The sequence below is a fragment of the Leucoraja erinacea genome, unplaced genomic scaffold (assembly GCF_028641065.1).
Source record: "Leucoraja erinacea ecotype New England unplaced genomic scaffold, Leri_hhj_1 Leri_671S, whole genome shotgun sequence".
Lineage (NCBI taxonomy): Eukaryota > Metazoa > Chordata > Chondrichthyes > Rajiformes > Rajidae > Leucoraja > Leucoraja erinaceus.
In genome coordinates this window covers 12459-38035 of record NW_026576588.1, presented here as the reverse complement: position 1 = coordinate 38035, position 25577 = coordinate 12459, and the positions used below count along the sequence as shown (strand labels likewise).

The 25577-nt window shown below is 44.8% G+C and overlaps 2 protein-coding genes across 4 annotated transcripts in view; one reads left to right on the top strand and one right to left on the bottom strand.

The window, feature by feature from the left end:
* Positions 1-4851, bottom strand: part of LOC129694444 (m-AAA protease-interacting protein 1, mitochondrial-like) — a 29619-nt gene extending 24768 nt beyond the window's left edge. Inside the window, exon 1 of one of the 2 annotated variants that reach the window (XM_055631162.1) lies at positions 4501-4851. In XM_055631162.1, coding sequence (XP_055487137.1) covers positions 4501-4797 — 297 coding nt within the window. In that variant the 5' untranslated portion in view covers positions 4798-4851. The remainder of the gene's footprint in view (positions 1-4500) is intronic. The other variant, XM_055631161.1, reaches the window with a different exon arrangement.
* On the top strand, positions 176-22393 carry LOC129694445 (tRNA wybutosine-synthesizing protein 5-like). 2 transcript variants are annotated; one of them, XR_008723004.1, is made up of 4 exons: positions 176-4230; positions 5545-5732; positions 19799-19953; positions 21500-22392. XR_008723004.1 is itself a non-coding variant. In XM_055631163.1 (4 exons), the coding sequence occupies exons 2-4, from the start codon at positions 5637-5639 to the stop codon at positions 21525-21527; spliced, it is 279 nt and encodes a 92-aa protein (XP_055487138.1). In that variant the 5' UTR covers positions 4865-4999; positions 5545-5636; the 3' UTR covers positions 21528-22393. The 2 variants fall into 2 exon arrangements, 1 of the variants encoding a protein (XP_055487138.1); XM_055631163.1 differs by lacking the exon at positions 176-4230 and adding an exon at positions 4865-4999 and having other exon boundaries at positions 21500-22393.
* The last annotated feature ends 3184 nt before the right edge of the window (positions 22394-25577 follow it).

The following is a 25577-nucleotide window of genomic DNA, read 5'->3' as shown; positions in this document are numbered from 1 at the left end:
GACAGGAAACAAAGAGTAGGGATTAATGGGTCCCTTTCAGAATGTCAGGCAGTGACTAGTGGGGTACCGCAAGGCTCGCTGCTGGGACTGCAGCTATTTACTATATACATTAAAGATTTAGATGAAGGAATTAAAAATAACATTAGCTAATTTGTAGATGACACAAAGCTGGATGGCAGTGTGAACTGTGAAGAGAATGCTATGAGGATGCAGGGTGACAGACAGGTTGGGTGAGTGGGCAGGTGCATGGCAGATGCAGTATAAATGTGAGGTTGTCCACTTTTGTTGCAAGAACAGGAAGGCAGATTATTATCTGAATGGTGTCAGGTTAGGAAAAGGGGAAGTACGAGACCTGGGTGTCCTAGTATATTAGCCACTGAAAGTAAGCATGCAGGTACAGCAAACAGTGAAGAAAGCTCATGGCATGTTGGCCTTCATAACGAGAGAAGTTGAGTATAGGAGCAAAGTGGTCCTTCTGTAGTTATACAGGGTCCTGGTGAGACCACACCTGGAGTATTGTGTGCAGTTTTGGTCGCCTAATTTGAGGAAGGACATTCATGCTATTGAGAGAGTGCAGCGTAGGTTCACGAGGTTAATTCCCGGGATGGCGTAACTGTCATATGATGGAAGAATGGAACAACTGGGCTTATATTCACTGGAATTTAGATGAGAGGGGATCTTATAGAAACATGTAAAATTATTAAGGGATTGGACAAGTTAGATGCAGGAAACATGTTCCCTATGTTGGGGGAATCCAGAACCAGGGGCACAGTTTAAGAATAAGTGGTAGGCCATTTAGAACTGAGATGAGGAAATATATTGTCACAGAGTTGTGAATTTGTGGAATTCTCTGCCTTGGAAGGCAGTGGAGGCCAATTCACTGGATACATTCAAAAAAGAGGTAGATAGAGCTCTCAGGGCTAGTGGCATCAAGGGGGAGAAGGCAGGCACTGGTTACTGATTGTGGATAGTCAGCCATTATCACATTGAATGGCATTGCTGGCTCGAATGGCCTACTCCTGCACGTATTGTCTATGTATCTATACACACGGTACCATGTAAATCTTGGTTCAGGATTCCTACTGGTGACCTGGGATAAAGATTATTGTTTTGAGTAGTTGCTGTAAATAGATAGACATTGACCACTGCAACTTTGCTGTATGTACCCATGTTTCACATATATATTGAGTATAAGAGGTTGAATGTCCTACTCAACTACTCTTCTCCTAAGTCCCCAGCTGTACTTTAGACCTTGATTAACAGATACAAATCAATACAAATAGAAAGGGCATTATGATGTCACAGTGGTAGAGTTGCTGCCTTACAGCACCAGTAGACCCTTGTTCGATCCCGACTACAAGTGCTGTCTGTATGGGGTTTGTACGCTCTCCCCTTGACCACTTGGGTGTTCTCAGATATTCAGTTTCCTCCCACATTCTAAAGACGTCCAGGTTTGTAGATTAATTGACATGGTATAAGTGTACACTGTCCTTAGTGTGTGTAGGATAGTGTTAATGTGCGGGGATCGCTGGTGGGCATGGACTCAATGGGCCGAAGGGCCTGTTTCTGACCTGTATCTTTAAACTGAACTAAACGAAGAATAAGTCAAAGCTTGCTCTTGGGTTCGCACAGGGATGGAAGGATGTTAGGAAAACAGTGGAGTCATTCATGTGATAAGATATAACTACTAAGATGTACTGTTCCCAATATTGTGCATCTAGGTCAATTAACTTCAATGATGAGACACCATATATTAAATGTAGAATATTCATAACACTAATGAACAAGGAGGATGTTGTTACTCTCCTGGGAGATTGTAATTGTCTGGAATTATAGAAAGCAACATAAAGTCTGCCGCGTTGATTAAACTACAAGAGACTGATTTAAAATACACAGGATTTACAAAGACTTGGTGGTATGGATTCCGAAGTGGCTTACTGATAGAGGACAGAGGAATGTGGTGGAAGGACTATATTCAGGCTGTGGGTCTGTGACCAGTGGAGATCTGCAGGGATCAATGCTGGAACCGCTGCTTTTTGTGATATGTATAAATGACATGGACGTAAACGTAGATGGATTGGTTGGCACGTTTGCAGTTCACAGCAATTTTGCTGGGGTCGCAGACTGTGAGGAAGGCTGTCAAGATGTATGCCGAGATAAGTCAGCTACAAAAATGGGTGGCAAATGGCAGATAGCGCTTAATCTGAGTAAATATCAGGTGTGGCACTTTGGAAAGTTCAAGTCTAAGGGAAAATGTACAATTAATGCATGACCACCAACAGCGTGGATTAGAGCGATTTTGGGGTCCAAGTCCATAACTCCCTGAAAGTGACAGGGAGATAGAGTGGTAAAGAAAACATCTGACATTCTTGCTTTCATAGGAAAATGCATTGAGTATAAGAGTCAAGAAATTATGATAAAGCTTTGTTGGACATTGGTTTGGATGCGTTACATGTGGTTCTGGTCGCCCAAGTACAGGAAGGATGTGGAAACTTTGGAAAGGATGCAGAAGAGAATTACCAAGGCGATACATGGATTAGAGGGTATTAGCTACAGGGAGAGGTTGGACAGACTTGGATTGTTTTCTCTGGAACTTCAGAGGTTGTGGGGAGACCTGATAGAAGGATGTAAAATTAGGAGAGGCATAGATAGGATAGAGAGTCAAAATATTTTTCCTAGGATTAAAAAATTAAATACTTGAGGGCATAGCTTTAAGATGAGAGGGCCAAAGTTTAAGGGAGATGGGTAGGGCAGCATGTTGAGAACCTGGAATGCCCTGCCAGAGCTGGTGATTGAGGCAGATGCAATAGTGGCATTCAAGATACTTTGGGATTTGCAGGGAATATAGGGATATGGATTATGTATAGTAAATTGAGAGAAGGACATCATCATGTTCAGCAGACATTGTGGGCTGAATGACCTCTTCTTATGCTGTACTATGTAGTTTTTTGTTTCATACTAGTTCTATGTTATCCTACTTTCTCAACCACCCTGCACATTAGGACAATTTTACTGAGACCAATTAAGTTATAAACCTACGTGTCTTTATGATGTGGGAGGAAACCGAAACACCCCAAGGTCTGAAGAAAGGTCTCGACCCAAAAAGTCACCCATTCCTGATCTCCAGATGTGTTGCTTGTCCCTGCTGAGTTACTACAGCATTTTGTATCTACCCTGAGGTATCCCACATGGTCATAGGGAGAGCGTACAAACTCCACATAAATAGCACTCGAGTTTAGGATTGAGTCCGGAACTCTGGCAGCAGCTCGACCAGCAGCACCACTGTGCTGCCCTAAGTTATTAATTTGTTAAAATCTTAATGATGAATCAAGGTCACAAAAGTAATCTAATTCAAGCTAGTTCCGTTTTTCTACTCATCTCTCTACTTCTTAAATTGTGTTGCCAGACTGGCTAATGCAATGAATTCTGATGGTTAGAGAAATAGAATCATAGTTAGAGCATGGAAATAGGCTGTTTGGCCCAACATGCCCACACTGACCGACATGTCCCAGCTACACTTGTTCCACCTGCCTGCGTTTGGCCCATGTCCCTCCAAACCTGTCCTATCCATGTACCCGTCCAAGTTTCTTAAACATTGCAATAGTCCCTGCTCAACTACCTCCTCTGCCAGCTTGTTCCATACATCCACCACCACCCTTTGTGTGAAAAAGTTACCCCTCAGATTCCTATTAAATGTATACCCTTTCACCTTAAACCTATGTCCTCTGGTCCTCGGTTCTCCTACTCTGGGCAAGAGACTATGTGCATTTACCTGATCTATTCTTCTCATTATTTTATAATCATCCATAAGATTAATATTGTACAGAAACTTTGGATGGTAAAGAAGCAGGCTGAGTGGGTATTCTAGGCCGAGTTGCAGCAAGTTGAAGAGTTTTTCTCCATTCAGACCAGGCAGGATCTAAAATGCTTTGTCTTATTTGAGGCACATCCCATAAAACTGTGCACTTCAGGAACTGTAACCCTCAAGGTCACTGGCAGAGGACTGCGGCCGTCTGTCCACCTCCACGGGCATCATCCCCGTCTCTCTCCCCCACCCTAAAAAAAACCCACACAAACAGTGCTGGAGAAACGCAGCGGGGTAGGTAGCAGCTCTGGAGGGAATAGACAGAGGACGTTTCGGTTAGTCCCGTCTTCAAGGAAAAGGGTCTGAGGTTTGAAGAAAGGAGTCGCCGCGACCGGAATCGTCCCCGTCCATTCGCTCTACAGATGGTACCTCGTTGTTCCAGCACTTTGTGTTTTATTAAATATTCCAGCATCTGCATTTCCTCGTGTCAACAAAAAGTTGTCCGGCTGGCAAGATGCAAGTTTCTTGAATGAAGTCGACACCAACCCAGCCAGAAGAAGGATCTCGACTTGAAACGTCACCTATTCATTCTCTCCAGAGATGCTGCCTGTCCGGCTGAGTTACTCCAGCATTGTGTGTCTTTGTTCAGTGTAAACCAGCATCTACAGTTGCTTCCTACACTGTTCTACACTCACTTGTTTAGCACCGGCAGCAAACTCGTCGAAGGTGAAGTCCTGGTCGAAATAAGCTCTGATCAAGAAGAAATACATCTTAGTGCGGGCCCAGGTGAAGGGGTTGGGGATACCGACCACCACCACCTTCTTGCTCGACGGCCGCGGCTCCCGCTCGGAGCTGTAGCGCCGAGCACAGGGGGCCGGCATCAGGGCGGGCGATGGAGGGGGAAACCTGGGACAGCGCTGCCCTCTTCCAGCCCGGGACAGGGCGCCGAGAGCCAGCCGCACCAGGCGCCAGTGTTTGGTGCCCAGCGCCATCTTAGCGCCTCCTCCCTCGAGTCACTGGCGGCATCGACCGGTCCCTCAACACAACGGGTCCGCGGAGAAACGCAGCCGGCGATGCCGAGACACACTCACTCACTCACTCACCCCCATGGAGATCATTCTCGATGCCGAGTCTCCCCACTGAAACGCCAATGTTATTAGTCGTTATTACTCTTGTGCAGCTTACTGCACAGTGGTATGAAGATTGATTTATCTAACTTCAAGTAACCCCGGTATTCCCTCTCTCCATCCCTCCCCCAGCTTCAAAGTCTCCTTGTTGAGTCTCATTATCTGTACTCATTCCCACCTAACACACAATGGCGTGTTTCCTTTATTATCGTTAGTTATTTGCATATCTTTCATTCATTTGCTTTATATCTCTACAACATCGTCTATATCTCTCGTCTCTCTTTCCCCTAAGTCTCAGACTGAAGAAGGGTCTCGACCCGAAACCTCTCCTATTCCTTCTCTCCAGAGATGCTGCCTGACCCACCGTAACTTCAGCATTTTGTGTCTATCTTTTCGTCTTTATTAAAGATAGATACAAAAAGCTGGAGTAACTCAGCAGGCCAGGCAGCATCTCTGGAGAGAAGGAATAGGAGACGTTTTAGGTCGAGATGCTCAAGGAAGCTTCAGATGATCAATGAATGTTGTTTTTATTTTCGGAGGTGCTGCCTAATCTGCTGTGTTAACAACATTTTCCTTATTTGTATTTTTTTTTCTCTCTCTCTGTCTCTGTAGACGGGAGTCCGGGGGTTTCTAGTTTGGGGCGGACGGACGTGAGGTGATCGCTATGGAAACGCCGGCATTGCTTCCTGCGGCCTGGGCCCAACATGGACGCTGCTGCTGCTGTTGTTTGCAGCAAGGCTGCCGTCGCTGTACACAACCATGCGGACAAGGACACGTTTTTGCGAGAGGTTTACCCACTGGTAAGTCATTTTTCTTGGCTGTTTACCAACAGTCTGGCATCATACAGTAACAACCTCCGCTCCCAGTCTGAAGAAGGGCCTCGACCGAAATGTCACCTGTCCCGCTGAGTTACTCCAGCATTGATTATGTGCCTATCTTCGGTGTTAACCAGCATTTGCAGTTCCTTACACAACAGTAACAAAAACAGGCTTTAATTGAAATGAAATTGTGCTGCAGGAGTAGGCCATACGGCCCTTCGAGCCAGCACCACCATTCAATGTGATCATGGCTGATCATCCACAATCAGTACCATGTTCCTGCCTTCTCCCCAAATCCCCTGACTCCGCTATATTCAAGAGCCCTATCAAGCTCTCTCTTGAAATTTTCCAGAGAAACGGCCTCCGCCCGCTGAGGCAGAGAATTCCACAGACTCACAAATCTCTGTGAAAAAGTGTTTCCGCATCTCCGTTCTAATGGCTTACTCCTTATTCTTAAACTATGGCCCTTGGATCTGGACTCCCCTGACATCATGAACATGTTTCCTGCCTCTAGCTCTAAAACCCCTATCATCCTTCTAAATTCCTGAGTGTGCAAGCCCAGCCGCTCCATTCTCTCAGAATATGACAGTCCCGCCATCCTGGGAATAGGGTGATTTCACGAAAGGTCACTGGAGCGTAGATCCGCACCCTCGTGACCGAAAATTTTAACTGGAGGACACTTGTCACTTCCGGTACATGTTGGTGAATGGGAAAACACGCACTTTCACACCCGTTAAAAACATTGAAAACGGCCGGTTTTTGAGCTGCAATTTACTGTGCCAGTCAGGGTGACCGTGCGGCACAGCTACCTAAATTTACAGTCCAAAAAAAAGTTAGAAACTAAGGTAAATTCAAGAGGGAGCTGAAGGTGCAAAAACAGCGGAAGTGCTTAGCGGACATTTGTCGTGGAGATTTAAAGATCCAAAATATCGGGAATTATCGCGTTTGCTCGCTGCATTTCATCAAAAGTAAGGCATTATTGACTTTTTTATCTTTATTCATTTGTTATATGAAAAGTTTTAAAAGTGAAAAATCCGTAAGTAAAATTGCAAAATCGCCCATGGTTCTCAGGTGGGTTTTAACATGCAAAATGAAAAACGCTTGATAGTTTACGATTATTTAAATGGTAAATGGAGCTTCAGAAGCGTTTTCATTTTGCATATTAAAACCCACCTGAGAACCATGGGCGATTTTGCAATTTTACTGACGGATTTTTCACTTTTAAAACTTTTCATATAACAAATGAATAAAGATTAAAAAAGTCAATAATGCCTTACTTTTGATGAAATGCAGCGAGCAAACGCGATAATTCCTGATATTTTGGATCTTTAAATCTCCACGACAAATGTCCGCTAAGCACTTCCGCTGTTTTTGCACCTTCAGCTCCCTCTTGAATTTACCTTAGTTTCTATCTTTTTTTTGGACTGTAAATTTAGGTAGCTGTGCCTCACGGTCAAACCGACTGGCACAGTAAATTGCAGCTCAAAAACTGGCCGTTTTCGATGTTTTTAACGGGTGTGAAAGTGCGTGTTTTCCCATTCACTAACATGTACCGGAAGTGACAAGTGTCCTCCAGTTAAAATTTTCAGTCACGTGGGTGTGGATCTACGCTCCAGTGACCTTTCGTGAAATCACCCTATTAACCATGTGAACCTACGCTGTACTCCCTCAATAGCAAGAATGTCCTTCCTCAAATTTGGAGACCAAAACTGCACACAATACTGCAGGTGTAATCTCACTATCTGCAGAAGGACCTGTTTGCTCCTATACTCAACTACTCTTGTTATAAAGGCCAATTCACTTTCTTCACTGCCTGCTGTACCTGCATGCTTACATTCATTGACTGATGAACAAGGACCCCCCAGATCCCATTGTACTTCCCCTTTTCACAACTTGACACCATTTAGATAATAATCTACCTTCCTGTTTTTGCTACCAAAGTGGATAACCTCACATTTATCCACATTAAACATCTGCCTGCATCTGCCCACTCCCCCAACCTGTCCAAGTCACCCTGCATTCTCATAGCATCCTCCTCACTGTTCACACTGTCACCCAGCTTTGTGTCATCTGCAAATTTGCTAATGTTACTTTGAATCCCTTCATCTAAATCTTTAATATATATTGCAAATAGCTACGGTCCCAGCACCAAGCCTTGCGGTGCCCCACTAATCACGGCCTACCATTCTGAAAGAAACCCGTTTATCCCCACTCTTTGTTTCCTGTCTGCCAACTGATTTCTATCCATGTCAGCACTCTACCCCAATACCATGTGCCCTAATTTTTCCCACTAATCTCCTATGTGGGACCTTAATCAGTGGCTTTCTGAAAGTCCAGATACACTACATCCACTGGCCATTTTCCTAGTTACATCCTCAAAAAATTCCAGAAGATTAGTCATGCATGATTTCCTCTTCGTAATTCCATGCTGACTCGGACCGATCCTGCTACTGCTATCCAAATGTGCCACTATTTCATTTTTTATGATTGACTCCAGCATCTTCCCCACCACCAATGTCTGGCAAACTGGTCTATAATTTCCTGTTTTCTCTCTCCCGCCTTTCTTAAAAAGTGGGATAACATTAGCTACCATGCTATCCACACGAACTGATCCTGAATCTATAGAACATTGGAAAATGATCACCAAAGCGTCCACAATTTCTAGAGCCACATCCTTAAGTACCATGGGATGCAGACCAACAGATCATGGGGATTTATCAGCCTTCATTCCCATCAGTCTACCCAACACCATGTCCTGCCTAATGTGGATTTCCTTCAGTTCCTCCACCACCCCAGATCCTCTGTCCACTAGTACATCAGAAAGATTGTTTGTGTCCTCCTTAGTGAAGACGGATCCAAAATACCTGTTCAACTCATCTACCATTTCCTTAATGTTGGAGGATTATGTGTTGTATGTGACAGCTGATGGGGTGAAAGGTAACGACTAGGAGGAATGGTGTATGAAGCAGTGATAACCATAAGTCGTTTAACTTCATAAAATAGTACTTTATTCAAATAACATTCAGAGAACAATGCGTTAGCCTCTGTATGGGTCCACATAGTAAATCAGACTGAAACCTGCACTTAGCTAATAGCATACCACAAGATGGCACAGTGGAAACCCGGCATGGATCATGGATCGGGTCAGCAATAGCAATACCAGGCATGGATCAAATCAGCAATATCAGGGCTCTCACAACTTTATTTCGCTGTTTCCAGCCGGGTAACCTAGGCAGCTTTTTAGGTTGCCAAATGACAGTTTAGGTGGTCATTTAAGACTGCCTGCATGACCCGTGCAATAATGTGCTTTGACGAAGTGCGTAGTTACCAGTCGGAATTATGCTGAATGAAGCAGGGCTGTCAACTCTCACGCTTTGAGCGTGAGAATCACGCCCTCAGGCAAACTCTCACTCCCTCATGCTGATCAGAAATTTCTCACGCACTGTGGTGAGAAATTCGGTGATCAACGAAAATTTCAAAACTCAGATAAATTGCATGGTCTGCGGGTGTTGGAGAGCCGGGGCTGAGGGAGAGATGGAAGCAGAAGCAGCGGCGGGAACAGATGCGGGGAGACGGGACAGGCGAGTGTTTGCAGGGCTGACGAGTCGCTCACTGAAGCTCCGGCCATGGAGCACTCCGGACAGTGCGAGAGTCCCGGGCTGTCGGAGGCATCGGAAGTGCCGCTGCCGCGAGAGTCTCTGTGCCGAAGGGACAGACTCTCAAAGGGAGGTGGCGAGAGAGAGAGGGGAAGGAGACAGGGAGACAGTGGGGAGAGAGAAGGGGTGAGAGGTGACAGACAGAGGGGGCGTGAATGGAGTGTGAGAAGAGGGAGGGGGGGGCAGAGGGGAGAGAGAGGTAGGGGGGAGAGAGAGGGAGAGAGAGAGGGGGGGGGAGGGAGGTGCGGGGGGGGGAGGGAGAGGGAGAGGGCGAGAGGAAAGGGAGAGAGGGGGGAAGAGAGAGAGATGGGGCAAAGAGAAGGAGGAGATAGAGACAGAGGAGAAGGAGAGAGCAAGGGGGAGAGTGAGATGGGAGGGAGAAATAGGGGAGAGAGGGTGAGGAGATAGAGAGGAGAGAGAGGTGAGAGAGAGAGGGGGAGATAGTGTGTGGAGAGAGAGAGGGGGAGGTAGGGAAGGAGAAAGAGAGAGAGAGGGAAAAAGGGGGAAGCAAGGGAGAGAGAGGGGGGGGAGAGAGAAGAAAGAGAGGGGAAGAGAGAGGGGAGCAAAAGAGAAGGGGAGAGGGAGGGAGAGAGAGGAGGTGGGGGGAGAGAGGAGAGGGGACGAGAGGGAGAGAGTGAGGTGGGAGGGAGAGAGGGAGAAGAGAGAGAGGGGAGGGAGAGCGAAGGGAAGAGAGGAGAGAGAGAGGGGGGAGAGAGTAGAGAGGGAAGGGGTGAGAGAGGGGAGAGAGAGTGAGGGGAGAGAGAGGGGGAAGGGAGAGATAGAGGGGGAGAGAGTGGATGAGGGGGAGGGAGAGAGGGATGAGAGTGAGGTGGGAGGGAGAGAGGGGAGAGAAAGAGGTGGAGAGAGGAACTAAAGAGGGGGACAGAGAGAGGGGGAGAGTGTGGAGAGAGGGGGATAGAGTCAGGGCTGCCAACTTCCATGCATTGAACGTGAGAATCACGCATTTTGCCAAATTCTCACGCTGATCACAAATTTCTCTCGCTCTGTTGTGAGAAATTCTGTGATCAACGAAAATTTCAAGACTCATATCAACTGCATGGGCCACGGGTGTTGGAAGCAGAAGCAGCGTCAGGGACAGGTGCGGACGGGGAGCTGGGCTGGCGAGTGTTTGCCGGACTGGCGAGTCGCTCACTGCAGCTCCGGCCATGGAGCAGCCTCAGTGGAAGAGTCCCGGGCCGTCGGAGGCATCGGAAACGTTGCGCCGCTGCCGTGAGAGTCTCTGTGCCAAATTCGCCTAGGTGACCGGCATGGATCAGGCTGCGGCCCGGTGCATCCTGGAGGACAACCAGTGGCTGCTGGAAGTAAGTACCAAGCACTGGGTAGAAATGATGGAAGATAGTGGACTTCAAATGGGGGTGGTTGGAGAAAGCATCCTGCTTGCCTGCTAGATTTTCACTTACTGTAACTGCAGGAAAAATGTTCCCGATGTTGGGGGAGTCCAGAACCAGGGGTCACAGTTTAAGAATAAAAGGGGGGCCAGTTAGGACTGAGATGAGAACAAACTTTCTTCACGCAGAGAGTTGTGAATCTGTGAAATTCTCTGCCACAGAAGGCAGTGCAGGCCAATTCACTGGATGTTTTAAAGAGAGAGTTACATTTAGTTCTTGGGGCTAACGACATCAAGGGATATGGGGAAAAACAGGAAAGAGGTACTGATTTTAGATGAATAGCCATGATCATATTGAATGGCAGTGCTGGCTCGAAGGGCCGATGGCCTATTCCTGCATATAACGTGTCATGTAGCTGCAGCCCAATTGTTTGCCTTGGCTTGGCTTTTAACCATATAACAATTACAGCACGGAAACAGGCCATCTCGGCCCTACAAGTCCGTGCCGAACAACTTTTTTTCCCTTAGTCCCACCTGCCTGCACTCATACCATAACCCTCCATTCCCTTCTCATCCATATGCCTATCCAATTTATTTTTAAATGATACCAATGAACCTGTCTCCACCACTTCCACTGGAAGCTCATTCCACACCGCTACCACCCTCTGAGTAAAAAAGCTCCCCTCATATTACCCCTAAACTTCTGTCCCTTCTATTTTCTATTTTTCTATTTTTCTATGCTTGAGTATATGGCAATAAAACTCGATTACTTGATTTTGAAGCATTCATGCATGGTGGAGGTATAATGTAGTCATAGAGTGATACAGGGTGCAAACAGGTCGTTCGGCACAACTTGCCCACAACCGCCAACATATCCCAGCTACACTACCTGCTGGGGGGAATTCTCTACCATACTGTGGAATGTAATTAGGAATGTAATTTACTCTAACCTTATTCATAGCTAATCCATTTTAAAGCATATATATTGTATTCAAGTGTAGGTTAAAAGACTCGCTACAGTATGCACCATATTGCACAATTTTATGCTGAAAAGTACTGTACTAATGGGAGGGGGACACCCTCCTCCCACCCCCCCCCACCTCCCCCCAGTCACTATGTTCCCTTGGGCTTGGTCTCTCGCAATTTCTCACTCACAACTCTCATCCAATGTTGGCAGCCCTGAATGAAGCATTCAAATATTATTTCTGCTTCAAATAACCATATAACAATTACAGCACGGAAACAGGCCATTTCGGCCCTACAAGTCCGTGCCGAACAATTATTTTCCCCTAGTCCCATCTACCTGCACTCAGACCATAACCGTCCATTCCTTTTCCATCCATATACCTATCCAATTTATTTTTAAATGATAAAATCGAACCTGCCTCCACCACTTCCACTAGAAGCTCATTCCACACCGCTACCACTCTCTGAGTAAAGAAGTCCCCCCTCATGTTACCCCTAAACTTCTGTCCCTTAATTCTGAAGTCATGTCCCCTTGTTTGAATCTTCCCTATTCTCAATGGGAAAAGCTTGTTCATGTCAACTCTGTCTATCCCTCTCATCATTTTAAATACCTCTATCAAGTCCCCCCTTAACCTTCTGCGCTCCAGAGAATAAAGACCTAATTTATTCAACCTTTCTCTGTAACTTATTTGCTGAAACCCAGGCAACATTCTAGTAAATCTCCTCTGTACTCTCTATTTTGTTGACATCCTTCCTATAATTGGGCGACCAAAATTGTACACCATACTCCAGAATTGGCCTCACCAATGCCTTGTACAATTTCAACATTACATCCCAACTTCTATACTCAATGCTCTGATTTATAAAGGTTAGCATACCAAAAGCTTTCTTTACCACCCTATCTACAATAGATTCCACTTTCAGGGAACTATGCACAGTTATTCCTAGATCCCTCTGTTCAACTGCATTCCTCAATTCGCTACCATTTACCATGTACGTCCTATTTTGATTTGTCCTGCCAAGATGTAGCACCTCACACTTATCAGCATTAAACTCCATCTGCCATCTTTCAGTCCATTCTTCCAGATGGCCTAAATCTCTCTGTAGACTTTGGAAATCTACTTCATTATCCACAACACCACCTATCTTAGTATGGAATTGAATTGAATTGAATTGAACTTCCTTTATTGTCATTCAGACCTTTCAGAAATGTTGTGCCTGAAGTCATACATACAATAATACAATAATAGACAACAGAACAGACAGTAAACACAAATTAACATCCACCACAGTGAGTTCACCAAGCACCTCCTCACTGTGATGGAGGCAAAAATCTTCTGCATACTTACTAATCCAATTTACCACACCTTCATCCAGATCATTGATGTGCATGACAAACAACAGTGGACCCAACACAGATCCCTGAGGCATCCCACTAGTCACCTGCCTCCATCCTGACAAACAGCCATCCAAACAAGACCATTACTCTCTGGCGTCTCCCATTCAGCCATTGTTGAATCCATCTTGCTACCCCTGCATTTATACCCAACTATTGAACCTTCTTAACCAACCTTCCATGAGGAACCTTGTCAAAGGCCTTACTAAAGTCCATATAGACAACTCCCACTGCTTTACCCTCATCAATTTCCCTAGTAACCTCTTCAAAAAATTCAAGAAGATTAGTCAAACATGACCTTCCAGGCACAAATCAAAGGTATCAAAGGTATTTTATTAGTCACATTCACATTCACATACACCGAGGTGTAGTGAAGTTAAATGCTTTTTGCCATTTTGGAGCACACAAAAAAAGAATACAGACATAACACCAATGAGAGTCTTAAACACATAGAACATCCCCCCACAATGGCTCCCCCTCATGGTACCCCTAAACTTCTGTCCCTTAATTCTGAAGTCATGTCCTCTTGTTTGAATCTTCCCTATTCGCAAAGGGAAAAGCTTGTCCACATCAACTCTGTCTATCCCTCTCATCATTTTAAAGACCTCTATCAAGTCCCCCCTTAACCTTCTGTGCTCCAGAGAATAAAGACCTAACTTATTCAACCTTTCTCTGTAACTTAGTTGTTGAAACCCAGGCAACATTCTAGTAAATCTCCTCTGTACTCTCTCAATTTTGTTGACATCCTTCTTATAATTGGGCGACCAAAATTGTACACCATACTCCAGATTTGGTTTCACCAATTTCCTTCCACATTTTCTCGTTTATAGCATTGTTTACAGAGTACTATGTTTACATATTCTGTTCTGCTGCTGCAAGTAAGGATTTCATTGTTCTAACATAAGAGAATAAAACACTCTTGACTTGCGTCGCTAATGTGTGGGATAGAACTAGTGTACGGGTGATCGATGGTCGATGTGGGCTGAAGGGCCTGTTTCCACCCTGTAACTTTAAATTAAACTAAAAACACTAAAACCAGAGGAAATCTAAAGACGGGCCTCCATCCGAAGCGCCACCCAATTTCTTCTGTCCAGACCATGGCGACCGGACAGCAATGGCGGCCAGATCTCCCACAATGCAAAGGGAGGGAGAAAGTGCCCGGCGCCGACCAGTTGTCGTGGCAATACTCATGTGCAGGGCGGCACATGCGCACAACCACGGCCGATGATGTGCTGGCCGTGCGCATGTGCATGGGGGAGGATGTGCAGGCCGTGGCAGTGCGCATGAGCAAAACGTCCGGCCGTGCCGGCGGATGAGCAGGACTGGGATGGCAGGACTTTCATACGAAGAACGACTGGATAGACTCGGCTTGTACACGCTAGGATTTAGAAGATTGAGGGGGGACCTTATAGAAACGTACACAATTCTTAAGGGGTTGGACAGGCTAGATGCAGGAAAATTATTCCCGATGTTGGGGAAGTCCAGAACTAGGGGGTCACAGTTTAAGGACAAGAGGGAAGTCTTTAGATGAGAAAATCATTTTTTAGAGAGTGGTGAATCTGTGGAATCCTCTGTCACAAAAGGTAGTTGAGGCCAGTTCATTGGCTATAATTAAGAGGGAGTTAGATGTGGCCCTTGTGGCTAAAGGGATCAGGGGGTATGGAGAGAAGTCAGGGATGGGATACTGAGTTCGATGATCAGCCATGATCATATTGAATGGCGGTGCAGGTTCGAAGGGCCGAATGGCCTACTCCTGCACCTATTTTCTATGTTTCTATGAGGAACGGAGAACTGATACAGATGGCGGGTGGAGACGGAGAGTGACAGAGATAGAGAGGGGGGCCTGCTCAGAGTTCAACGATAGGTGTCCTGGGTGCTTGCCAAGTGGGCAAAATGGCATGGCTTTTAGGTTGTCCGGTGGGACTTTAGGTCGCCATTGGCACCCGGGCAATCGTTAATTTCGAACCCTGGTGATTCATCTAGAATGGGGAGCAAGAGTGGAGCAGCAGGATATCAAGGAGACCGTAGTTATGGCCTCATCTGTGATAGTCATAGAGTTATACAATGTGGAAACAGGTTCTTCGGCCCAACTTGCCCGCATCAACCAACATGTTCCAGCTATACTAGTCCCACCTGCCTGCACTTGGTCCAAATCCCTCCAAACGTGTCCTACTTGTCTAACTGTTTCTTAAATGTTGGGATAGTCCCAGTTTCAACTACCTCCTCTGGCAGCTTGTTCCATACCCCCACCACCCGTTGTGTGAATGGTGGAAGAAGGCAACCCCCATTCCCTAAATAATGAGGACATCTTGGATGGCCTGGCATGGAACACCTCATCTTGCGCACCAAAGTGGCATAGACCATGGAGTTGGGGGTAGGGGATAGAGTGTGCGGTTAGCTGGGTGGGACGAAGTATAACCTAGATAGTTGTGGGATTCAGTAGGTTTATAATAGATGTCAGTCGATAGTATTTCCTGTGATATCAGCTAGTCATCCTCCCATCATAGGAGATAGACTATCGACTGACATCTATTACTAACCTGCAAACTTGCACGTCTTTGGGATGTGGGAGGAAACTGAAGCATTCAGAGGAAACCCACACGGTCATAGGGAGAACACACAAGGTTAAGTTTATTGTCATGTGTACCGAGGTACAGTGAAAAGCTTTTGTTGCGTGCAATCCAGTCAGCAGAATGACAAGACATGATTACAATCGATCCATTTACAGCACATAGATACAGTGGCTTGCAAAAGTTTTCATACCCCTTGAACTTTTCCACATTTTGTCACGTTACAACCACAAACGTAAATGTATTTTATTGGGATTTTATGTGATAGACCAACACAAAGTGGTGCATAATTGTGAAGTGGAAGGAAAATGATACATGGTTTTCAAATCTTTTTACAAATAAAAAACTGAAAAGAGTGGCGTGCAAAAGTATTCAGCCCCCCTGAGTCAATACTTTGTAGAACCACCTTTCACTGCAATTACAGCTGCAGGTCTTTTGGGGTATGTCTCTACCAGCTTTGCACATCTAGAGACTGAAAATTTTGCCCATTCTTCTTTGCAAAATAACTCAAGCTCCGTCAGATTGGATGGAGAGCGTCTGTGAACAGCAATTTTCAAGCCTTGCCAGAGATTCTCAATTGAATTTAGGTCTGGACTTTGACTGGGCCATTCTAACACATGAATATGCTTTGATCTAAACCATTCCATTGTAGTTTAGGGTCGTTGTCCTGCTGGAAGGTGAACCTCCACCCCAGTCTCAAGTCTTTTGCAGACTCTCCAAGATTGCCCTGTATTTGGCTCCATCCATCTTCCCATCAACTCTGACCAGCTTCCCTGTCCCTGCTGAAGAAAAGCATCCCCACAGCATGATGCTGCCACCACCATGTTTCACAGTGAGGATGGTGTGTTCAGGGTGATGTGCAGTGTTAGTTTTCCGCCACACATAGCATTTTGCATTTAGGCCAAAAACTTCAATTTTGGTCTCATCTGACCAGAGCACCTTCCTCCACATGTTTGCTGTGTCCCCCACATGGCTTATGGCAAATTGCAAACGGGACTTCTTATGGCTTTTTTTTCAACAATGGCTTTCCTTTTGCCACTCTTCCATAAAGGCCCGATTTGTGGAGTGCACGACTAATAGTTGTCCTGTGGACAGATTCTCCCACCTGAGCTGTGGATCTCTGCAGCTCCTCCAGAGTTACCATGGGCCTCTTGGCTGCTTCTCTGATCAATGCTCTCCTTGCCTGGCCTGTCAGTTTAGGTAGGTTTCTTGGTAGTCTTGGTAGGTTTCCATTTTCGGATGATGGATTGAACAGTGCTCCGTGAGATGTTCAAAGCTTGGGATATTTTTTTTATAACCTAACCCTGCTTTAAACTTCTCCGCAACTTTATCCCTGACCTGTCTGGTGTGTTCCTTGAGCTTCATGATGCTGTTTGTTCACTAATGTTCTCTAACAAACCTCTGAGGCCTTCACAGAACAGCTGTATTCATACTGAGATTAGATTACACACAAGTGGACTCTATTTACTAATTAGGTGACTTCTGAAGGCAATTGGTTGCACTGGATTTTATTTAGTGGTATCAGAGTAAAGGGGGCTGAATACTTTTGCACGCCACACTTTTCAGTTTTTTATTTGTAAAAACATTTGAAAACCATGTATCATTTTCCTTCCACTTCACAATTATGCGCCACTTTGTGTTGGTCTATCACATAAAATCCCAATAAAATACATTGACGTTTGTGGTTGTAACGTGACAAAATGTGGAAAAGTTCAAGGGGTATGAAAACTTTTGCAAGCCACTGTACATGAGAAGGGAATAATGTTTTTTGCAAGGTAAAGTCAGCAAAGTCCTACTCAAGATAGTCCGAGGGTCACCAAAGAGGTAGATAGTAATTCAGCACTGCTCTCTGGTTGGGGTTGGACGATTGAGTTGCCTGATAATAGCTGGGAAGAAACTGTCCCTGAATCAGGTGGTGTGCGTTTTCACACTTCTATACCTTTTGCCCGATGGGAGAGGGTAAAAGAGGGAGTGACCAGGGTGCGACCCATCTTTGATTATGCTGCTAGCCTTGCCGACGCAGTGTGGTATATAAATGGAGTCCAGGGAGTTAGTTGGTTTGTGTGATGATCTGCGCTGTGTCCACAAACTCAGCACAGATACAATACAATACAATACAATACAATACAAATTTATTGTCATTTGAGCCCCAGTGAGACTCAAACGAAATTTTGTTTACACAGCCATACAAACAAAGACAATGTCCTACAGACATACACACAATTAAATTCACACACGCATCTATCACAGTGAACCCACTGTGAACCCACTGTGATGGAAGGCAAAGTCTTTTCTCTTCCCTGCTCTCAATTTCTCTCCCGATGTCCAAGCCCCAGGCGGGTGATGATCAGTCCCACGGCCATGAAGCCGCGCCAGGTGATGTACGGTCCCGGTCCGGGTCGTTCCAACCCCGCGACACGGGCTGGAGAAGTCGCGTTGCGGGAGCTCCGGGAAGCAGAGGCAGCAGCTCCACCACTTTGCTACTGTGGCTCCCACTGCATTTGTGATGTCTACAAGTCATGGTCACTGCTTTGAATATACTCATTGTGTGCTGGTTGATGCAGTAATCCAAACCTTGTCTGCTATAACTCTTTGGTTAGTTAATAAATTATCCCTCCTTCTGACAACACATTAGATCAATAGCTCATAGAACCATTATTGATGCAAACTCTAGTCAGTTAATAATATAATTAAGTACATTTCCAATCCATCAATAGCTGTACAATTCAAACACTTGGGGCTAGCTGGACTGGAGTGTGAGTAACATCACTCTGGGTCATAGTTTCCACACATTGTTTGACAAGGTGCCTCCTAATACATTTTTCTGGAGACTTATAACCAAGTTGATGTGATTGGCTGCTATAATGAAAAAATCTGATATTAATGTATAAAATGAGACTAATGCCTTCCTAATGATATTGTCGAGATTGGAATTCTAAGATTCTCTATTCACAACCTAAAATACACATACAATTTACTTATTTCAGATGGAGTGAAAATTCAGAACTTAGAGCCCTGCAATTTCCTGACAAGTGAAATTTGAAATCATAATTCTTTAAAGTTCCATAAAAACTTCCATAGACTTGAGCAATCTTCATTAAAAATACAAACCAGAAGGACAGCAGGGATTGTTGTCAAAGGCAGGTTTGTGGCCAGTGTAGCCACAACAAAGTGTTTGGCAATCATAATATAGAGGCTGAGGAAAGCATAGAATAGAACAGATCTAATTAACGGATAACGATGGATAATCCACTTTGTTTGAAATGTACCTTTGAGAAGATAATCTGAAGATTTCAAGATGTGCCAAAGACCCAAATAAGTTGCTGATCACTAGAAAGTGGCCCACACAAGACTTTACTTGGGACATTAGCTATGTAAGTGTACAATTAAAGGGCTTTAATAAAAAATCTTCGATTGCTTTATTTAGTTAATGTACAAGCGGGTATATGAATTTAATAAAACAAATATTTGTTTAGAATATTGCAAGATACGGTAGAACAAAGGTGATTAATAATTGAACCGATTTACGCACGGTTTTGTATTTGAACATGCAGCATCTACTTCCACAGTAACTGTCAGAAATTTGCTTTTAAAGGTGTGACTGGTGGCCCGCAAATATAACTTTATTACTTACCACAACGATTAAACCCTGAGTTAAATCAGCAAAGAGATGGAAATTAAAGTGACATCAATATCTTGCCTGCAGCTCCTGCCAAATCCATTTTTCTGCGTCCCAGTTTCCTTCTTGAGTATCGCTGCCAATAATTGCAGCATCTGTATACAATGCATGATGAGTCTGCTACTTTCACATCCTTTTTCCTTTGGGTTTCCCTGACCTCATTGGTACCCTTAGGCTGCACCAATGGAAAATATTATTTCGAGAAGTAATTCTGTTGTTCATTTCCAACAGAAATGTTGGCTGTTGTCTGGCCAACGACAAAGGTAAAGGCCTACTGCATGACTCACGGTGAAAGCTACCCAAACAAATTATTCACCATATTTTCCATAATTTCCTTTCAATTTTCCTGTGTATTACTCAATTTGGCATGATCTCAGATTTTTAGGTTAGTAAGTTTTTAGGTAATTTACATTTTTTTTTAAACAATCCTCAGAGAAAACCAGCAGTTCTTAAAGGAATTTACCTGGGTGCATGCACATCGAAATGGACAGTGGATTACCTGAGCTCGGCTGGAGGGAGCCAAGAGGTCAAAGTCCATGTTGCTTCAGTACCACAGATGGATTTTATCAACAAAAATTTTAACTACAGGTATGGTTGCATTTTACTGTAAGATGTAAATTTACCTTTCACAGAGAGCACCAGAGCAATTTTCAGTTATTGAAAATAATTTATAATAATCATGTAGGTAAAATTATGTTTTGAAGTGCTTTAGTACTTTTTATGTGTCTACATGTGCAAATGCAAGATTATCAAGGAACTTTGTGATGTGAAAAAGCGAATTCCAAATTTAAAACCTTTGTATCTGGAAGAAGGCCGGCTATAGACCAAAACATTTCTGGAGGAAAATATGTAGAATTCCAGATTTGGTTTATCTGGCTCTCACCTGCTTCCTTCAACTACTACAAACTGTCATTGTTGAATTTAGCAGTGTATCAATATCCAATTGAATGGGAATATTACAGGAGGGCATTGAAAAGGACGATAACTCAAGCTAGTTATGAAGCTTAAAAGCTCTTTATGATTTTATTTTCAAAATCCATTTTTCAAATGGGAATATTCTAGTGCTCTGATAACGTACATTTGAAGGAATCTCTTCCAGATTTTGTTTATTCCAATTATTGTGTGTAGTTTGGAATTATTTTTCAAACCTATTTTATTTATGTACATTGAAAATAATATTGCAAAATGTCAACCTTTCAATAAAACTAAATTATTGTAGGTGGAATTCAAGATTTGTTAATATATCCAATGCACCATTGCAATGCCAAAACCAATGCAGTAGGTTAAATGTAGATCAAAGATGGTAATTTTATTTATTTGCATCAATTCCAAGACATGCCAACCCTCCATCTCCTATGCTTCACTTATGTTTTTTGATTCTTAAATTTTGTTGCAATTGTGTAATTACGCGCCTTGATTCTGGAGATTATCTTGTAATTTTACATATGCATGTTTTTGGACCTACTGTGTGACAATTGATACTATTGATCTATGGAAACAACATGTGGAATTTCACAATGGTGAAAGGTGGAATTGTTATCAACTGAGACCTCAGACTGGAGTTTGTAGAGCATATAAGATTAGAACGGTCTGAACAAGTGTCTCAACCCAAAACGTCACCCATTTCTTCTCTCCAGAGATGCTGCCTGTCCCATTGAGTTACTCCAGCATTTTGTGTCTCCCTTCGATTTAAACCAGCATCTGCAGTTCCTTCCTACATATATAAGATTAGAAAGCAATTAGGGGGGCAAAAAGGGGCTGCTGAAATGGCGTTTGGCAAAAGATTTAAAGATAATTCCAAAACGTTTTAATAATTATATTAGACGCCAAGAGGTGAGGAATGGGGGTGTGTTAGAGAAGGAATAGATCCACTCTAAAAGGGAAGCTGTTGTGTGGAGCCTCAGGATATCACTTTCTGTCAGTATTGACCAGCACGAACTGATGGAGAAATTAGAGCATTAGGAGGTAGAGATTGATGGTTTGGGACATTCAGGAAAGAGAAAGTGTTGGAGATATTAAACAATATTAAAGCGGCAAATCCGCAGAGCCTAACAAAATTTATCCCAGGGTTTTATGGGCAGCAAGGAAGGAGATTGATGAGGCTCTGATGGAGATTTATGCTTTGTAACCACAGGTTGAGGTATCGGAAGACTGGAAGATAGCTAATATTGTTTCCACATTCAAGAAGGATGATGTGGATATGGAAAGAAACGTTATGCCGTTGAGCCTTATGTCAGTAGTTATGGAACTATTGAAAAAAAAATCAGAGAGATGTCATATATAATCCATTTGAAGGTCTGGTTCTGATCATGGAAGTCGGCATAAATTTGTGCATGGGAAGTTCTGTCTCGCAAATCTGTTTGAATTTTTTGAGGGGGCTATGAAGAAAAGTGATGTAGGTAAGGAGGTATTTGATAAATTTGATCAAGGTTTTTGATAAACTCTGTGTAGTCAGTCAGCTCATTGAGTAAAGTAAGGGCACCTGAGATCCAATATATTTAGGCAAACTGGGTACAAAATTGTCTAGTTAATAAGGCAGTGGGTAGTTAGTGATGCATGGTTGTTTTTCTGACTGGAAGTCTAACCGTTGATTTATCACAAGTGTTGGGGCCTTTGTTGGACACAATTCTTCAATTCTAACTCGAAACATCACCTTCCATTTTCTCCAGAGATGCTGCCTGACCCACTGATTTACTCTAGGATTAAACTGGACTCACTGAATGTCCCTATCCAGCTATCCAGCAAGCTAAACAATTGATCCAATAAAGACCAGTAGAGACGAGCTGTCGTTTAATGCTTTACTGTATTCAAATGTGAAACTGCAACATATAAGCACAAAAAGAAACAACATAGGGTTTAGTTACGTTATACGTTTACTATAGGAACCTAAATGAGGATGCCACCACCAAACACAGTGGTGGTATGCAAGGCACCAGCGGTGGTATACATTAAACCTCTTAAACTTTGTTAATAATAACAATCCTGCTCAATAACATTCATCATATCATCTATCTATCTATCTATCTATCTATCTATCTATCTATCTATCTATCTATTAAAACTGCGTGTGTCTGTCTGTCTGTCTGTTGTCTGTCTGTCTGTCTGTCTGTCTGTCTGTCTGTCTGTCTGATTTGGCCTTTGATTCCTTGGTCCGCCAAAACCACACAGAAAAACTCAGAGATTTTTTCCATGTCGCTAACGATTTCACTTTTACATTAACTCATCCACTCCTCAAAACATTTGGACATTCTTATGTACACATTTTTTAATAAAATCCTCCCCCCCACACTCACTCATTTTAAAATCTACACGGGACTCACGAGCCTGCCCCCACACTCCAACTTCACCTCTCTCCCCCATCATCTTCTTCCTCTCCCCCACTTCACCCCCACTCCGTCCCCTCCCCGTACTCGGGGTCTGAAGCGCCGAGGATGCGAGCCCATGGAGCTCAGAAATATCGAAAAAGTTCTGCAGAAGCCCGCAAGCCGTGGCCTTGCTCGGGGCCCACGTCCGTCCACATCCTCGCTCGGGTCGGCGCCTCGTGGGGAGGCTGCTGCCGCGGGCCAAGCCCGGCTCAACGCCCGCCCGCCACCTCGCTCGGGGTCCTCAGGTCGATCCCCGCCCGTGACCTCCCTCGAGTCCATGTCCACCGCCCAGCGCCTGGTGGGGAGGGAGCAGAGCCTGGGCTGGAGCAGAGCCTGGAGCTGGAGTGAGGGCCAAACCCGGGGTTTGGGATGGGGCCGTGACTTGGGCCAAAAAGAAGCCGCCCCACTCCCGCCAGCAGTCTCCCTGTCTCTGCCCTCTCCTTGTCTCTGCCCTCTCTCTATCTCTGCCCCCAACCGTGCGTTGAGGGGACGGGACCCAATCCAAGCCACTTCTCTCTCTCTCTTGATTTTGCAGCCCGGCTTCCTCCACTCCCCTTCCCCCCCCTCCAACTACGCTCGCGCCATGCCTCTCGCAGCTCGTGACCCGCGCCAGGATAACGGCTGCTGCCGCCCGGCTCTCCGGCACAGATCGGCTGCTTCCCCCGCTGCTATTTTCGGCGTCCTCGCTGCCGGCCCACAGGCTCACTCGGGATCACGCCCGCCCAATCCACCCTTCCCCCCCTCTCTGTACTCGGGGTCTTAAGCGGCGAGGATGCGAGGCCATGGAGCTGAGGCTCACTCTGAGGCCGACGGCTGCTGGGCCCCTCTCCTCCGTCCCTTCTCCCACCCTCCCTTCTCCCACCCTCCCTTCTCCCCCCCTCACTTCTCCCCCCTCCCTCTCTCCTCTCTCCTCTCTCTCTCTCTCTCCTCCCCTCTCTCCCCCCTCTCCCCTCTCTCCCCTTCCCCTCTCTCCCCTTCCCCTCTCTCCCCTTCCCCCCTCTCTCCCTCCCCGCTCTCTCCCCTCTCTCTCTCAACTCTGAGACAATGTTAGTGGTCAGCACTGGGAACCTAAGCAGATAAGCAGCTATGATCAGTGTGGAATAGGGAGGGGGTAAGGTGTAAGGCTGGACTCAGGGTCAGGAATGAGAGAAGGTATACAACTGGTGTCAGGGTCAGGAATAGTACCAGGTGTGCCGTGAGACCCAGGTTGGTCAACATGGGCCAAATGCTTGAATATAATCTGATTTCCATACATGAATATACTAAGATCATTCATGTGCTGCACCTGTTGATCAGAGCCTGCCTCTACTGTAGAATGTAATTTAGCCTAACCTTATTCATAGCCAATTCAATTTAAAGCATACATGTTGCATTCAAGTGTAAGTTAAAATACTCGCTACAGTATGCACCAGATTGCACAATTTCAAGCTGAAAAATGCAAAAGCTCTGTACCATACCAGTGTGAGTATATTCAGCCTTGAACAGAATTACATAAAAGATACAGCGCACACCCAACCCCCTTCACCCCCACCCCTCCACCCCGCCCTCTTCCCCCCAACTCCCTTCCCCACCCACCCTTCAGCCCCGCCCCCTTCAGCCCCCAGCCCCATTCAGCCCCGCCCCCCTTCACCCCCACCCCCTTCATTCATCATCATCGTCATCGGCTTTCACACGAAACGAGTATGACTGTCCTCTCATGGAGGACTCCTGTTCATGACTTTGTTTAACGTGGGGAGACTGGTGCACAGAAAGCCACCACACCGTCCTTGACAGATCTGGGTCAGGATCCAGTGGCATGGAATTCAAGACGACCGGGGACCCTTTTCTGCTGCAGCCTTCATTCGCCTTCCCAGCTGTTGTGACCCTCTACTAAAGTTAGCCATCATCCTCCGCCTGTTCCACTATTGAGGTCTTGGTTGGATTGCTCTTTGTCAGAGACCACCCCTCGACCTTACCACCATGGGTGACCCTACCAGGAGCATAGCTCCAGAAGGCATCGCTCTAACGATCTCAGGACCACACAAGCTTCTCCACACAACAAGGAGACAATCCACGGAGAAGAACCACAACCCCCTTCACCTCACCCCCCTCATGCCCTGCCAATCTGTACTACATGGGTGTGTTTACGCTTTACACATCCTCCAACATTTTAACAAATCCAGCCCTGATTTGTCCTGCTGTTTTTAGTTTCTTTTTTTTTGTCCTTCACTCCCTACTACAATTCATCTGAAGAAGGGTCCTGACCCAAAATGTCACTTACCTATTTTCTCCAGAGTTACTCCAACATTTTTGTCTATCCAATAATTTTGCCTTTTGTTAAAACTTTCTGTTTAATCATTTTCTTATGTGATCTCTTCTAGCTTCCTTTTTAAAAGCATTGATTCAGTCTAATACTATTGTAATGTTTCATATTTTAAGCCTTCTGATGTTAAATTATCTATTTGTTTGGACTTATTCAAAAATATCTTGCATTGAAGGTCCTTAGTTTTGATTTCTAAAAGTTATTTGTATTTAAAGCAAACATTTTCTTGAATATATCATGACCATTTAAAAGTTCAGAGGCCGGAACTCTAAGCCTGATCATGTCAAGTACAGACAAGTTTACCATTCTACATTTTTTATAGCCTATTCTCATAGAAATGTAACGAGGCTGCTTATAACTATTTCAATTGCTTTGCTGACATACTGTATTGGTTCCTTGATTTGGCCACTGACATCCTTAAATCCATTTTCTGATTTACATTAAATTAAATTTACACATCTTTGGTATATCTGATGTTTCCATCTTTACTACCAAAATGCATAATTTCACATTTATTTTCATTAGATTCAGATTCAGATTAAATT